Consider the following 16,380-nt stretch of genomic DNA (forward strand, 5'->3'; position numbering starts at 1 on the left):
GATTTCAAACAATTGACTGTAATTCTGTTGCTTCAGTCTGAATAGGTGCGGTTTTAATGCATGTAAGGCCCTCTTGCAGTTTAATGTGAACCTTTTGTTGTGAGAATTTAACCATAGGCAGTTCGGTTGTACAGTGGTGTTTTGTTTCAGTTTTAATCAAATAGTTTTTTGTAGGATAACCTTCAGAAAAGGAATGTCACTAGCACAGAAATGTAGCAGTGACTAAAGGATGACCTAGTTGAAAGCCTTGTATCCTTGTAAAGACAACTTCAGCATTTATTACACACACCCTTTTTCAGAAAGGTTCCTCAGAAGTACTTAAACAGCCTTGTATAAAATGCTGTATTACCATATCTTCGTGCAGCATTTATGACAAAGTGTGCAAAAACTTTTATGCTGCTGATCACTTTAGACAACTGAAATTTATATCAGGAAATGTTTAATTCAGGACAAGAAAATTAATTGGTTTTCACTGACGAATGATTCCATTCAATACCGGAGGCCCCTTTCCAAATTTTGCTCATTTCATAGAATACTGTGAATTATGAGTGGCAACACTCCAGGAATGCGCGCCCTTTGCGGGAGGAAGGAGCAGGTTGTTTTGTCACAAGACCAGAAATGAGATAGCAAAGGGGACTCGGTGCTTGCAAGAAAGTCGCGCTCGACACGTGAACTACAGTGATCCTACCTGAACATTTTCAATTTTGCTCGGGTTCTACTTTTTAAGCGCAGGAAACAGCTTGCGACGTTTACCTGGCCGAGTGCCACGAGGCGACGTCCAGTTTGCCTTCCGAGTCGCGCGCTTAACGTATGCAAATATGGGCAATCCTGATTGGTGAGGGGAGGCGGGACGGTAAAGGGAAGAACCGCGCGTCACTCGTTCGCCGCGTTTTCTGTAATCGGGTCTCTACTGAGGCAGCCTTCTCTGTCCCCCGATAACCACGAAGGTAAGCCAGCGCTGCTTCCTTGTAGGCGCTGCATAATCATTGCTTGAGGAGCCGAGGGTCGCATGAGATAGCAGAAGTCGACTCGCAGACTCGTTTTCTGGAGGCGCATAAAAGGCTTGGTCATCAGGCCTCGGTTCACCACGTGGATGGAAAAGGGAGTCTTGACTTCCATTTTCTGTGTGTCGCAGGGTCACCAGGAAACCTTGTCAAGAACCAAACACTGTTCGGGTAATTTTTAAAAGCAGATCAGAGGATAATTGTTGCAGAATCACAATGCCTTTATGGTCTGCACAGCACTATAGCGAGCGCGGTTGTGGTAATTCCGCGTGGATTTGTAACATATTTCCTAGAAGTTGGTAACTTCAGACGGATTTCGGCAAACAAGTACCTGATGCATTCGACTCCTGGCGTGTGTGTGTCTCTCTGTGTGTGAAGCACTTCCGATTGATGACGAGTGTGTGAATGAATGACCTCCACAACGGGCTCCTATTAACAGCCTTGCCTGAAGTTTTGCAAACTGAGGGCCCCCCTGCTTCATTGGAGCCTGTTGTGTAGTGGGACATTTTGTCTCCTGCATGGCCTCCCTGATTACGTGTTTTTCAGTCATAAGACTTGTGACCCATCCCAAAGCCATGGCTGTAAAAGTGCGTAGATAGGTACCTGTGTGATAATTGATTTCCTTCGTCTCTACTAGAGAGTCTGTAGCTGCCCGCACCTCAAGGCAACTTAAAAAAAATACTTTTGTCACTTGTGTTTAAGCTGCGGGTCCACCTGTAGAACCTGCTCTTTGGAAAACTGATCAAAGGTCACTGTTGATCAAGGCTTATCCGTTGAAACCCATTAAGTTGGAAATCCACACAGTCATTAATAAGTTGTTGAAGGCCCCTGGCATTTACTTATGAGTAAATAGGGTTTTGGATTGGACTGCAAGATTTGTAATGATGGGCAAAGATACCTTGGTTGTAACATTGTAAATAACTGAAAGTTGTTTTGTATGTCTGTGTATCGTTTCAGTTTTATTATGTCAAGGATGGGGTAGTACTTACAAGTCATGTTTTTTAATACAGAAAACCAGAGATGTTAAATCACAGAAATTTTGCAGCCATGGGGGGAAAAAAATTCCTGATGTTGTTGGGAAGAAATTAGAAATGTATTCGGTACTTATTTTCCTGTCAAACCTCAACTTAGTTTTCTGCTTTAACAACATAAAATGCATCAACTAACTTAAAATGGAATTTTACAGAAGTTTAGAAGGCTGAATTCCTTTGCATTTAACAAGTAAAACTGTGACTATACTCAATACTAGAGAGAAAAGTTACAGATTACTGTCCCCTACTCTACCTTGGCACTTGTGTCAGTTTTTACTGTCTTAGAGTGAGGAGGGGGGGAAATAAAACTGGAAAATTGAAAAAAAATTAAACCAAGTGTATTGTGTGGGCCAACATTATCTTAAAAGTTACTGTGGGGCTACCAGCATATTTAAATATCAAGTTAACATTGTAACATTGCAAACAGTGAACTTGTCAATAACATGTTGTCATCATACACATAGAATCATATAAATTGTGACAAAAATATTCCAGTTGAACAGACATCCTTCAAAATGTCTGTTTTTGACCTGGATAGCCCCCAGCTAGCGTGATCTTGTCAGAAGCTAAGGAAGACCAACCCTGGTTAGTATTTGGATGGGTGACCTCCAGTGAATAGCAGGGTCATGGTGTAGACTGTAGTGGTAGGCAATGGCAAGCCACTTCTGAACATGTCTTGCTTTGAAAATCAAATGGGGTTATCAATAGTCAGCTATGATTAGACGACATAGACCACAGTTCCCATTTTCTAACTCTATGGATTGACTTATAGAAATTTGCACTGCACAGTTTGAACGAGTAAAAACTTCTATTCAAAAGTATTTAACTCTTTTAAAAAGAAATCATAGAAGTTTTTCAGTGTTCCCCAAAATTTCCCGTTTTTCAGTTGGAGCAGGATAGATAAAAATCGGTGATTTTTTTAAAATCAAAAAGTGGATTTTTCTAATATGAATTGGATTTTTTAATTTAAATCAGATTTTTAAAAAATAAAAGGCCTTTTGAGGAAAATTCATTCAAAGATAATTCAAATAGTTTTCTATTTAAAGTACATTTTAGTCCAAAAGAAAGAAGGATTAATTTTTAATTATAAGGCATGATACTGTATATTCATGCAATGTTTAAATTTTGTGGTAAATGAATTGCATTAATACATTCACTGTGTCATGTTCTTTCATCTGCAAGACAATTTGTGGCATTTTTTCCACCTAGAAGGTTTTATCTCATGTGCTTGGTTTGGCAGTTCTCAAAACTGTTTGTGGCTGCAGAGATAACATGCCCCTTCTTCACAGTAAAAATGTTATAAAATAAATATACACAGTTGCTAAAAAGACTGTAATCCCGTTGATCTGTTGCAAATCTACATACGCAGAAACAACCCCTTTACAGCTTAAGCCTAAATTTCAAGGAGTTAAATGAATATAAAATTGTTTGGCGTGAAATAGATCTGCACAAGGAACTATGGCCCCTTCCGCACGGGTGGAATATGGTGGCCTGGGGACGGCAAAAACGCCATCCCCAGGCCGCCATTCGCACAGGGGGCGCAGCTGCATCGCAGCCGCGCCATCTCAGCGCCGCTCCGACCGGCCTTAAGCCGGTGTTTCCCGAGATGCGCTGGGAGGCGTACTTTTATTGGAAACAGCCAGCGAAGCTGCTGCCGTCACGAGGAATGACAGGCCGGCTGGTCAAAACCCTCCCTCCCTGCGCACTGCACTTGTCCCCAGCGCTTCCGGCGGCGTGCAGCGGAGGAAACCTGGGGACCGCCCCCCTGCCCTGTGACGCAGGGAGGCAGGAAGGCATGAGCTTGAAACGGGAAGCGTGTCCTCAGCGGGCCTTCGGCGACATGTCTGGAGGCCCGGGGACATGCGGATCCTGCCGGGACTCACGGCTCCTCGCGGCGCTGTCGGTCCCGGCTCTTTCCTGAGACAAACGTTCATGCGAGCGGTCCCAGCATCGATCAGAGTCAGCGTCAGAATGCGCTGACCCAGCCCTCGCGCCTCACGATCGCGGAAGCTGACGCCTATAGGAATGTTGAGGAAGAAAAATGAAAGTGCAACTTTTTTTGCAGACTATTCCACAAGTCTTGGGAGGTTTGTGTGTGTAGCCTGAGATTTATCACATTATTCTGTCCCTGGTGGAGAATATCTGTAGTGTCCGCAAACCATAAAAAGACACAGTTTGGGAATATTTTAATGAACTTCCTCTATCTGTGGCTAAGGCAGGCATTACTCTAAAAATGAAACCTTGATCTGGTTTTAAATATTAAGATTTTACGAGCAATAGTGAGTCTTTCTGTAAAGAACCATGATTTAAATCAAGTCTTGCTGATTAGTGATTTCAGTCATAATTTCAATCAATTTGATTTAAATCAAATTCACCCTGGATTGGAATAATTACAAAAATGTCATATGGGAGGTTGAATTTTTTTCCAGGTTTTTTTTTCATCTTTCTGCATCTTTTTTTTCTTTTTGTAAGACCTAACATGACACTATTTAAAAATAAAATGTCAGCAACACTTTTTCAGCAGCTTTGGAAACTAGTTAGGAACATAGGATGGCAAAGCAAAATGATAGCGAGGAGCCATAATTGGAGATTCACAATTTCTCTAAAGCTTCTGTAATAGTAATTAATATTGCTAGAGCAGCAAAACTGCCTGCTATTGTAGCAGCATAAGCATTCATTGTGAAACATCATTGAAAAGACCTTTGCCTTGATGTTTGCTGCCCTGAGCCCTATTGGGAAGGGCAGGATATAAATCTAAAATAAATAAACCTCTAGTGAAGACTTATTTTATTTACTCAGGATCAAAAAAATGACCATGGAAGCATTCCTGAACCCTAAAGATTCTGCCAAGTTTATAGTGGAGAACAGCCAAGATGTACACATTGAAGAAGATGGTGTGCGGAAAGTTGCGGAGATGTTGTCTGATAAAGTTTTGGAAAAGGACTTCAGTGTTGCTGGGTGGAAGTCTTCTCATGAACTGAATCCTCAAGTAGTGAGCGAAGATGCAGTGAACTGGGTTTTCCTTGTTGATGCACTCAATTTTTCCTTTTGGTCGGAGTGTGAAGACCGTAAATGCCTGGTGAAGTATAAAGGCAAAATGTACAGCGGTTACTGGTCTCTTTGTGCTGCTGTCAACCGAGCACTTGATGAAGGTTGGCTCCTAATTTTCAAAATTAATTGAGAGACAGAAAGAGAATTATATAGATTGTGAGAGGAATTCCTGAATTCATGGCAGTGTTTTGCTAGGTTGTCATTATTCAAGTTCTGAACATCTATATTGGTCCAAAGGTAAAATATGAAAAGCCTAGAACACAATCTGTGCAATACATTTTTTAAAAAGTTATTATGCGGATTGCATTCTTAGCATAACTGTCATCTTCCACTGTACTGAATGCATAGTGTGCAGAGTCTTACCTTGGCTGTGAGGCCAGTTTACTAGCACAGGGTAACAAAAAGAGGTCAATGTCAGCACATTCCTCCAGTGGAAGTCAAAGCCTAGAGCAGGGGTGTCCAAATCTGGTGCCCCAAATGTTAGTGGACTACGATTCCCATCAGCCCCTGCCAGCATGGCCAATCTGGGGTGCCAGAGTTGGATACCCCGGCCTAGAGGCACCCAGTTGCCCCCTGGGGCTGCGACTGTCTGCTTTCTATATTGTGTCTTGTTCTCTGTATCCTTTTCCCCTAAGTTAAAGGCAGGGAACACAAGACTACACTGAAAGAGAGCTCTGGGCTGAGGCTTGGGTGAGGTGAGAGGAGGATGAGGATTTTCTTTCTTTTTATGGGTCAAATGTAAACTAATAGATGGGGTGGACTGAGAGAGAGAGAGAAGAATGTTGGGAGACATTTGCAGATGTATTGCTGGGGGAAAGGGTTAGAGTTTGAAATTCAGTCCTCTCCTTTGCCTCATTACTCAGTTTGTAGCCCTGGGTAGTTATTTACATCCATGTGATCCAGTGCTGTGTTTCTGATGACTGCAGGCAAAATGCTTGTGAAAGAGTTTACACTTGCAAGGCAGAAGACTTCAACCTGTAGACCTTCACATGCACAGCTGCCTCTTTTAAACTGGCTTGTTTGTGGCCTGTGCAAAGCAGCTGATCATGCTTAGCTAACATACTAGTGCAATAACCAATCAGAGTCTGTGACTCATTAAGTAATAATGTATTCTCAGAACACTTTTCTGGGAGTAAGCCCCGTTCAGTTTCTCCTAATGTGCATAGCTGTTTTGCATAGTTTGAACAGGATGCAATATGAGTGTAAAGTCCTTGAGATAAGTTATTTGCCTCTCCAGCAAATTCTCCTTACTCATGAGGGTTGCAGCATTCCCATTGTTTGTTCCTGATATCTGATGTTCAGTATACGGTCTGAGTCTGTGCACATGGAATTCCAAGTAGTGAAGTTGAGGAAGGGTTGGTGTGGCAGAGCCTGGGTGAGGGGTGAGGGAAGAGTTCAGAGGAAGTGTGAAAGTTGCTTGACAAGGAGGATAAGATTTGTAGCATCCCCACTTCTTAAAGGTGCTAGCTCCTTCTCCCACCCCCCACCCCCAAATAAATAGTGGGCCTTTGGTATGATCTAACATGATTCTTCTTATTTTCTTGTTAAGTTTTTTTCTAATTTACTTTTGGTTTCTGAAGGAATACCCATTACCAGCTCTTCATATTATGCTACCATGACATTGGAGCAGGTGAGGCATGTATTTCGGTCAGACACCGATGTTCCCATGCCTTTGCTTGAGGAAAGACATCAGGTGCTTAATGAGACTGGGACCGTTCTTCTGGAGAAATTTGGAGGCTCTTTCCTTACATGTGTTAAGCAAAGTGGGAAAAGTGCTCAGAAATTGCTACAGCTAATTGTGGAAAACTTCCCATCATTTAGAGATGAGGCTATATTTCAGGTAAGTGTTTTGTGTTTGGCAATAGTAAATGTTGGCAGTAAATAAAGTTGGGGCCCAAAAGGCCTCCCCCTCATTGTTTCTGTTAATGTGTTCCTGGTCTGAATAAGATAAAAGGATGTAAGAAATTTGAGGTCTGGGGGAATTATAAGTGGGTTGGGAATTTCAGATGTGCGTCTGGCAGGAGTGGCAAATTCAGAGAATCTCCACAAGAACCCATTGCAATGTCTTCTGCTTCCAAAAGTCAAACCATGGTTGGGAGCTATAATTACACCCTGTAGTTTGTTATTGTTAAAATGTGGGTTGCAGTATTTCAGGACTCCGATTGATTAATAAAAACCAATTCATATCAAGAAGAGTGAAGGTGAACTCTCATCAGAGAAACACTGGTAGTCCTCTGCATGCTCAGTTGAATTTGCTGGTTTTAATTACATTTTTATAGATACTTGATTGCATATAATTCTTTCCTATCTTATTTCACATATCACTCTGGTGTGCTTATGTCATTAGCCAGCAGGATCAATAAAATGTTTCCGGTTCCTAAGAGCCTGGATCAGATTGTCTTAGGTGAAATCTGATTTGCACAAAGTGGGAACAATTTCGAAGTAGAGATGTAAAATATTTAAAGATCTAAGGAGACAAAACTGCTGGGATTTTCAGACATTCCATACAGAGCAATAGTTGCACAATAGCATGTGCTTTCTTTGAAATAACAAATTAAGTTCTTTAATATACAGAACATAGTATGTAATGTACAGAACATACTATGTCACTGAGGCAGAAGAACAAAGTTCTATCTGGAACACTACCACCATATGGGTATTTTGCAAATTTCTTTCATACACAATGATTCATCCTCTCCCATGCAACCATATTAGAATTATCCCATCTTATTCTAGTTTTCAGTTTATCATAGTCCTTGCCCTGAGTTGAGGTACAGCAGGAAGGAAGCATAGCTGAACGTTGTTTGCGTTGGTGACAGCCTCTTTGACATTGTGTATCAAGGGGTCTCCAATGCAATATTCTCCAGTTTATGCTAGACATCTTTCATTTGCCTCCAAAACTTCTGAGTGACATACTCATACGTAGAGGACCTCAGAATACTTCTTTGAGGCCGTGCAGTGCCCAGACAGTGGTGGCAAACCTTTGGCACTCCAGATGTTGTGGACTACAATTCCCATCAGCCCCTGCCAGCACGGCCAATTGATGAAGCGTGCTGGCAGGGCAATGAAGGTAACAATCCTGCCCTTTCTAGATTATAAGGTGCTCTATAGCCAGTAAGCGTGCCTTGGGGCTGTCAGAATCCTGCTATCTAGGTATAAAGTCTCCACTCCTCACTCTGGAAGCACCAAGGCATGTTGAGAGAATTCACTTTCCAGATGCGTTGCCCTGAACCCACAGAGAGTCTATAAGTCAGTGCTGCTTATTCATGGTATCAGCAAGACATATGGAAAGCAGCCACACTAAAGCATTTATAGACATGTGGAAATATTAATGTTTCAACTGGCTCTTAGAATTCCCATGTTACACAAAATGTAGTGATAGAAAATGTATCCTTATTTTGTACAAAATTATTGAGATCTTAAATGGAAGAAATTGTTTCTTAATAATAAAACACATTCACGTTAGACTTTCCTACTTATTCTCATGTAGAATATATATATCTTGTATTATTTTTCTGGTATTAAATATTTTATATATATGTATGTATGTATATATGTATATATGTATATGTATATGTATGTATATATATATGTGTATGTATGTATGTATATATGTATATGTATGTGTGTGTGTATATATATATATATGTATATGTGTGTGTGTGTGTGTGTGTATTTGCCTTTCTAAGTAAAATAAAACCATTTCCAATAAACAGAAAGCATGCTACATATTTTCTTGATCAAAAAACCTGCACAGGTGAAACAAAAATATAGAGTGATTTCAAAAACAAGTTTCAAACTGTTGCACAGAAATCAAGTCATGCACTTTTATGCAATTGTACTGTGAGCTAGAATTGTCGACTGGTTTTTCCTACCAACTTGCATATTCTGAAGGCAAATAAAATTTCTTCCACTGTTATAGCAAAATGGATGCTATTGTTGGTTCACATTGTCAACAGTGTTTCCCTAGCAACAGATTGAGATGCTGCAAGGCAGAGCTTTGAATTAGTAGAAAGTGTGAAATGGGATTGAAGTGATGAAAATTAATCGGATTTTTCTGCTGTAATAAATGCATATACTAAACATTTTTTAAAAATTATGAATCAAATAATTTGCTGGTTCCAAATATAATGTATGAAAGAGAGCCTTATTGATTACAATGTGGTTGCTACATAATTATGTTTCAGATTTATCCTTGATGTTTTTTACCTGTTCAAGGGGAGGGGCTTTGTGTTCAAAATGCTACAGGAAAAATGCAGTAGGGATGTAAATTTCATTTGAGAAAGCAACCGTTCAAACTATCAGACATTTTATTGTTAAAACATTAAGATGCTCTCAGTCTGTCTTCTCACACATCATCCTATGTATTATCAACTTTGGTGCCAGTCTACCTTGCAGAAAGGCCAGCATTGAAAAACCTACATTCTGCTGACACAGATGATCCGGAAATGCCCATGTAACCCTTAGCCAATTTTCCAAGCCAATATATAACTGATAGGCAAATGTTTATTGCTTAATATTTTAACCTCTAGTCTGCAGTGAGGAGGGAACATTTATTGTGCAAGAGCCAAGGGGAGGGTGATTCCACTTCCTCCTGTAGATGCATCAGTGAAAATGAAGATAAAGCAGTCATTTTGATGTTTCAGCTGGATTTTGTTCTGATGAACCTCAGAAATATGTTGCTTTAATAAATCCATATTGGCACACATGTAGTTTGGCATGTCATCTCTAACATTTTAGAAACTAACTGGTATGCTAGACGAAGAATATCTTCTGCCACAGTTTCCTTAGTGTTTTTGGCAAAAGTTTCCACTGTCAGAGATTAAAGCTGAAAGCATTTTGTTTTGTTTTGTTCACACCCCCCCCCCCCCTTTGCCTATCAGGGTAAAAAGGTGGCTTTTTACAAACGGGCACAAATCCTTGTTGCTGACACATGGAGTGTATTGGAGGGGAAAGGTGATGGATGCTTCAATGACATTTCCAGTGTGACCATATTTGCTGATTATAGGATACCTCAGGTTCTTGTTCACCTTGGAGCAATGAAATATTCTGACGAACTAATGAAGAAACTCAAGGAAGGTATAAAATTTATTCAGCATCATTAAGAACTCTTTAATACTTATATTGTCTGTTCAGAGATAGCCTCAAACCACAGTACTTTAATGTTCCTGCCTCTCTTTGAGTGTTCTTGTTAGTTACATTGATTTAGTGATAACCAAAGTTTGGCATCATATCAGAATTGGCCAACTATGATTTGTGCACCAAATCAGGATTGTAAACCTATGATTGAAGGTGATGCATTTTGTGTCTAATTTTCTAAATTGCCTTTGTTAGATTTATAATCCCTAAGTCATCACACATTCATCTTATTCTGCTTATTAAAATGGTTTCTAACGGTTGCCATTAAAGATACCAGTAACAGATCTCTTTGTGCTCTTTGAAATGAAAACCCAGAGAGTAAGCAATAGAAGAAAACAGCTGCAGTTGAAAAAGATAAGCTGCAGTAGACTTTTGGAGTAGCTCAATGCCAAGCCATAGCTTTGTGGAGCAAGTAATCACCTTTGTTTCCTGTATCTGCCCCTCACCCCTCCATATACCATATTCATTCACCTACAAGACAGCTCAGAATATATCCTGTACTTTAAGAGAGAACATTGTTAGGCAATGTTATGTTTCTTTATCTCTGTAAAATGGCATGAAGCACAATTTTAACTCCTACTTTGGACTGGTGGCTTTTATATAACTCTGAATTTATTTAGAGATGCCCTAATTTGTATTCATCTCATTCATGTCTCCTGCATCCTACAGGACACATGTTCCAGTCTGGAGACAAACAAGAGGTGGAGATTCGAGGTTGTTCTATTTGGTGTTGTGAACTCATTGGCAGTCACTTACTGGATCTTTATAAAAAGAAAGGCGAGAACATGAGTGAAAAAATCAATGCAGTTCTCCTTGATTATTACCTATGGGACTATGCTCGGGATCATAGGGAAGACATGAAAGGAATTCCCTTTCATCGTGTACGTTGCATATACTACTAATATACTGTGAAGAATATTAAAGCGCAGTTTCAAATTTATAGATACTATTTTTTTCTGTATACATATTTGAGACTTGTAAACTTAGCTGGAAAAATTTACCGTTTTCCCCTTCTCCCTTCATTTTGGCTTCTGTTCACTAGTAGAGCTTAAACATGTGTCCTTTCTACTATATCACAGGAGAGGAATTTTACTATAATTTTTATACTTTTCCATACTGATGGTTTCTCTGATTCCTTTATTTCAACCTGCGTTATTTCTGCAATTAATATGCTAAAGTTGCTTTTTGCATTTAGCAAGATTGTTGCAGTAAAGAAATTGTGTGACATGATACAATCAATATTTCTTAATTATGTCTCTTCATAAGGTTAGTTGCATCTCAAGTTACAAACAGTAAATGTTTCCTTTAATGTACTTAATTCTGTGTATGCTTTTAGCTTCTTGAGTATGTATTTACTGAGCTGAGCATAGAACATTTTTGCTTCACTTCTATAGACTAATTCAGAATTGTGATCCCTCTTTGAAGTTACTAAATGTCTTTTCAGGCCAAGGGTGAAAATGTGTAAACTTCTGTTTTCTGGAGAAAATCTGTCCTAACAATAAATGAGCAATACCACTTAAAATATTATAATCCTTATATGAAGGTGCTGGAATATTTGAAAAAGCTCCAACAATCTCCAACAGTTTATATCCTTCAAAAGGAGCATCATGTTCACCAAGTCATAAATGCCTGTATACATCTAGCACAACACTGAAATAACCGCATGACTTTAGCAAACCACTGTCTCAGTCACATTTGCTGTATTACAGTGGGATTCTCCAGCTCTAACCATTCTGACATATTTGCAGTGAAGGGAACAGGAACACTTGGGAGGAGTCTACATTTACTGTATATTTGCATCCCACTTTTCTTCCCAGTTGGAACACAAAGTGGCTTAGAACACCATTCTCCTCTTTTCCATTTTCTCATCAGCAACAACCCTGTGAGGTTAGCCAGAGTGAGAGTTTGTGACGGGTTCACAGTCACCCAGCAAACTTCCATAGTAGAAGTGAGGACTTAAGCCTATGTCCCCCAAGATCCTATTCACACTCACCCACTATGCCACTCCAATTCTCTACAACACCTTTCCTGTTTACTGTAGCTTCCCATATGGACATTACTTTAAAATGCTGAAAGGAGCTGAATAGCTCTCATATAGTAAAGGTAAGGTGAGATAAGCCTTCGTCCTTGTACTGCGGCTCTGCGTGGCTTGGGTCCTCTCAGCCTCCTTCGGAGAGTCGCCCTAAAGATTAATGGGAAAGAGTCCCCATTCCTGGAGAGGCACAGTCCAAGACAGCTATCCCAAGCCACTTTTGGTTTTCCTGTCCCAGCTGCCTAGTTGGCTGATGATGGTGATGTAGCACTTAATGGATTTCTTAACACACTATAATTGTTTATACAAAGCATAAAGGTAAAAAATATATATATACAATGTTATCTTCATTTTTAAATGTCAAAAAGTATTTGTGGCTCCAGGTGTTTTCTTTTCCATGGAAAACGGGTCCAAATGGCTCTTTGGGTGTTAAAGGTTGCCAACCCCTGCTTTAAACATTGTTCTTGCAGTGATCTCAGAGTCAATGCAACTAAAACCCTTTTCTCAGTACTTTTTAATATGGTAAGTTTTCACTTCCTTTTCTGACACACCTGATTTTCTACAAGATTTATGCATCACTAGATATTCATAATAATTATTTTGTAGATGGCAAGACTGATGAAGGGTTGAATTTTACCAGAATCTTGTTTCTTGGAAACCTACTTCCTTGTTCACAGGTCTAAGAGCCAAAATGTCTAGACTCTCATATTGCTATAAGATTATTTCTGTGTAACGTTGTTAGAATGAGAGTATGCTCTGTGGCTTTTTCCAGCATTGTATCTCATTAAATGGACACTGAAGCAAGCTTTCATTAATAGCCTTGAAAGCCCAGAAGCCTTATCTTATAACCTACATATCATTAAAAAGTAACCATCTTCCTCATCTGTGGCATTTCCTGAGCTGATTTTAACCGTGAATTTCACGAAGAGGTTCTACTTGAACCTACAAGGACTCTATTAGGACACTTACAGCCCCATCCAAAGCTGGAGGGGGGGGGTTAGGTTGGGTTTAATCAGCTACTGAGAGCAGCATGGGGCTACTCCAGCAGATTTGACCTCCCTAAGGCACTTGCCCCAGCGGAGTGGTGAAACTGCTGGTGGGTGGTCACCATGGTCCGCCACCGTGGTAGGACACAGCAATGAATGCGGCCCTTCATCCCTGCTGCCACCAGCAACAGTGGGGGCATGGCCAGGGAAGGAGCTGATGCTAGTCAGTTTCTATCCAACCATTGCTCCTATTGTGACAGTGCTTGGGGCTTGGGATTTAACACCTCCTTTTGGTGACGTAAGTTCATTAAGTCCACTGGTGGACCTTCCGGCAATGGGGAGGCTTTTTTGTGCTTTTAGCCTCCTCACACTGTCAGAAAGTCTCCTTGGGACTGGCAGGCTGGTGCGGCTGTGACACCGCATCTGGGCATCGAGGCTTTTTGATGGGGCTGCCATGCTGTTACATTCAAAAGACAATTGATAAGGCAAGGAACTCAATTGATTATAATCAGAGGCGTAGCTACCATGGGGACATCCGGGGACAAGTGCCCCGGGCGCCCCCTTGTGGTGGGCGCAAAAATTGCTGGTTCGTGTGTGGCTTTTTCTATTTTTCAGAGTTTTTTCATTTTTGGCCTGCAGGGGGCGCAGTTTTTAGGCTAGCGGCACCAAAATTTCAGGCTATTGTCAGGTGACTCTCCTGATGATACCAGCCAAAGTTTGAAGTTGCAGATTCGGGTTCTGGGGGGTCCAAAGTTATGGACTCCCAAAATGGGTGACCCCATACTCAATTGTTTCCAATGGGAGCTAATAGTAAATGGGGCTACCATTTTGAGGGTCCATAACTTTGGACCCCCTGAACCAAACTTCACTAAGAACCTAGGGGTGGATTTTCATCCAGGAGAGTCTCCCTGAAGATGGCAACTAAAGAAGTTCTGGTACATGTTAAGCAGCTAAACATTGCTCCCCTGACAGAGCACCCTCAAATTTTCCCCCAGGTTCTCTTTAAATCCCACCTCCTTTGGAGTGGATTTAAAGAGAGAATCCCTAGACTCCCTAGATAAAAAAACATTGAAAGTATTAATGAAGGCTTACAAAACAAGACTCGACTGGTAGTTGTGGGGTTTACAGGCTGTGTTGTTGCCATGAAGTCTGGTAGATCTTGTTCCCCTAACGTTTTGCCTGCATCTGTGGCTGGCATGCTTCAGAGGAATTGTATCACAGAGAGAAGTCTGTTATAAGAGAAGGCTGGACACAGTGTATAATAGACTTCTCTGTGATACACCTCTGAAAATACCAACCACACAGATGCAGATGCTGAAACATTAGGAACAAGATATACCAGGCCACGGCCACACAGCCCATAAAACCCACAATAACCAACACTGAAAATGATGCTGTTTGGGGTGGTGAGAGTCTACCTCCTGAAACAGCATCACTTTCAATGTTGTTTAAACTAGGGAAGCAGAAGTATCCCCTTAAGGTTGGATTTAAAAGGAGAATCTGGGTTTTGCGCCCGCCCCATATGGGCAGCGTCCCCTCCCCCACAACGACCAGAAGCAACATTTTTTCTGCACCAGGTCTCATCTCAAAGTCACCATCGCATTTATAGAACATGCCCCCAACACACCAAAATCTGAACACACCCACGGGCTCCCTAGTTTTTAGAACAACATTAAAAAGTGATGCTGTTTCGAAGGGTGCGATTCCCCGCAACTTCAAAAAAAATAGCATCACTTTCAATGTTGTTTAAACTAGGAAGCCCTGGGTGTGTTCAGATTTGTGTGTTGGGGCATGTTCTATAATGCGATGGTGACTTTGAGAATGACCTGAATGCAAAATATGTTAGTGGTGAGGGAGGGGCGCTGCCCATATGAGGGAAGTAAAAACTCAGACCCTTGGGGCTCCATTTATCCTAGCTACACCCCTGATTATAATTTGTTATGGTTATGTTGTATGAGATATATAATATGAAATTATGTCTGAGCTTATAATAGCTGGAATGTATATGAATTTATACTTGCTCTTATGCTGCATAGTATGAATTAATACTGCTGTATTTTGTTTCTTAAACTTTACATTATATTGGATAAGAAAAATCACGCACAAATTATTTCCATTGAGTATTATTTTTAGAAGCACAGCTTAGACTTACTTTTGGCTCCCAATATAGAATAGTTAATCCATTTAGCCTCCCTCCAAATAGTGATATACCGTATATACTCTAATGCTTCATAAGTTAAATTTTTCAAGCACATTTTTTCAATGCTGAAAAAAAGCTCCTATATCTTGAGGTCATTAAGAATTTTTTGTGTGTGTTTTTACTTTGCCAGCCAGCAGGGGGCGCAGGTTTTATGCTAGCGGCACCAAAATTGCCCAGAGGTACCCTCAGAGAGACACTCCTGATGATACCAGCCAGAGTTTGAGTAAAGTTTGGTTCAGGGGGATCCCAAAGTTATGGACCCCCAAATGAGGTGCCCTTTATCCCCATTGTTTTCAATGGGAGCTATTAGCAAAGATAGATGGGGAGCTACCCTTTTGAGGGGTCCATTAACTTTGGACCCTCTGAACCAAAGTCCTAAGCCTGGCCTGATCTCATCGAGAGGAGAGTCTCTATATGATACCAGCCAAGGTTTGGGTGAGAGTTTGGGTCAGGGGATCCAAAGGATTATTGACTTAAAGGGGATGCCCCATCCTCCATTGTTTACAATGGAAGCTAATAGTAGATTTTCCATTTCTGATAATATCCCTCTTAAAATCTAAGTTGGGTTACATTTGGGCATACAGATGATGATGAGGAATCCATTTTTATTTTTGAAATTTACCAGCAGGTACTGCATTTCCCACCCTCGACTTATACGCGAGTCAATAAGTTTTCCCAGTTTTTTGTGGTAAGTTAAATTGATCTCAAGCTTATATCTTGGGGTTGAGCTTATACTATGCATAGTATATATGGTACTCCCCTGTCTTTATGGTGATCTCGGAGTCATGCAAATAAAATTAATAACTATAGCTACCCCAGAGGTAGTTTCATACTGCAATTGTCTTTGTTTTCTCACATTATTTTTAATGGCAGATCTGAATAATGAACCTGCTGCATTTTCGTCATGATTTTTATTTCTTTCTGAAAGATCTGATTT

General features: G+C 40.6%; 1 protein-coding gene across 2 annotated transcripts; it reads left to right on the plus strand.

The window, feature by feature from the left end:
• The first annotated feature begins 844 nt into the window (after positions 1-844).
• LG07H9orf64 (linkage group 07 C9orf64 homolog) lies at positions 845-11,761 on the plus strand. 2 transcript variants are annotated; one of them, XM_048504241.1, is made up of 5 exons: positions 845-947; positions 4,835-5,187; positions 6,667-6,926; positions 9,970-10,165; positions 10,895-11,761. In XM_048504241.1, exons 2-5 carry the CDS (start codon positions 4,845-4,847, stop codon positions 11,125-11,127), a joined length of 1,032 nt encoding a protein of 343 aa, XP_048360198.1. In that variant the 5' UTR covers positions 845-947; positions 4,835-4,844; the 3' UTR covers positions 11,128-11,761. The 2 variants fall into 2 exon arrangements, with proteins under 2 accessions (XP_048360198.1, XP_048360197.1); XM_048504240.1 differs by lacking the exon at positions 845-947 and adding an exon at positions 1,023-1,175.
• Positions 11,762-16,380: the final 4,619 nt, after the last annotated feature.

This window comes from Sphaerodactylus townsendi, linkage group LG07 (genome assembly GCF_021028975.2).
Source record: "Sphaerodactylus townsendi isolate TG3544 linkage group LG07, MPM_Stown_v2.3, whole genome shotgun sequence".
Taxonomy (NCBI): Eukaryota; Metazoa; Chordata; class Lepidosauria; order Squamata; family Sphaerodactylidae; genus Sphaerodactylus; species Sphaerodactylus townsendi.

Excerpts from the sequence above, each read along its gene's own strand:
- LG07H9orf64 (XM_048504241.1), top strand. The coding sequence starts at position 4,845 with ATGACCATGGAAGCATTCCTGAACCCTAAAGATTCTGCCAAGTTTATA. Across the intron at positions 6,927-9,969 it reads GAGATGAGGCTATATTTCAG|GGTAAAAAGGTGGCTTTTTA; the intron begins GTAAGTGTTTTG and ends TTTGCCTATCAG. Across the intron at positions 10,166-10,894 it reads AATGAAGAAACTCAAGGAAG|GACACATGTTCCAGTCTGGA; the intron begins GTATAAAATTTA and ends TGCATCCTACAG.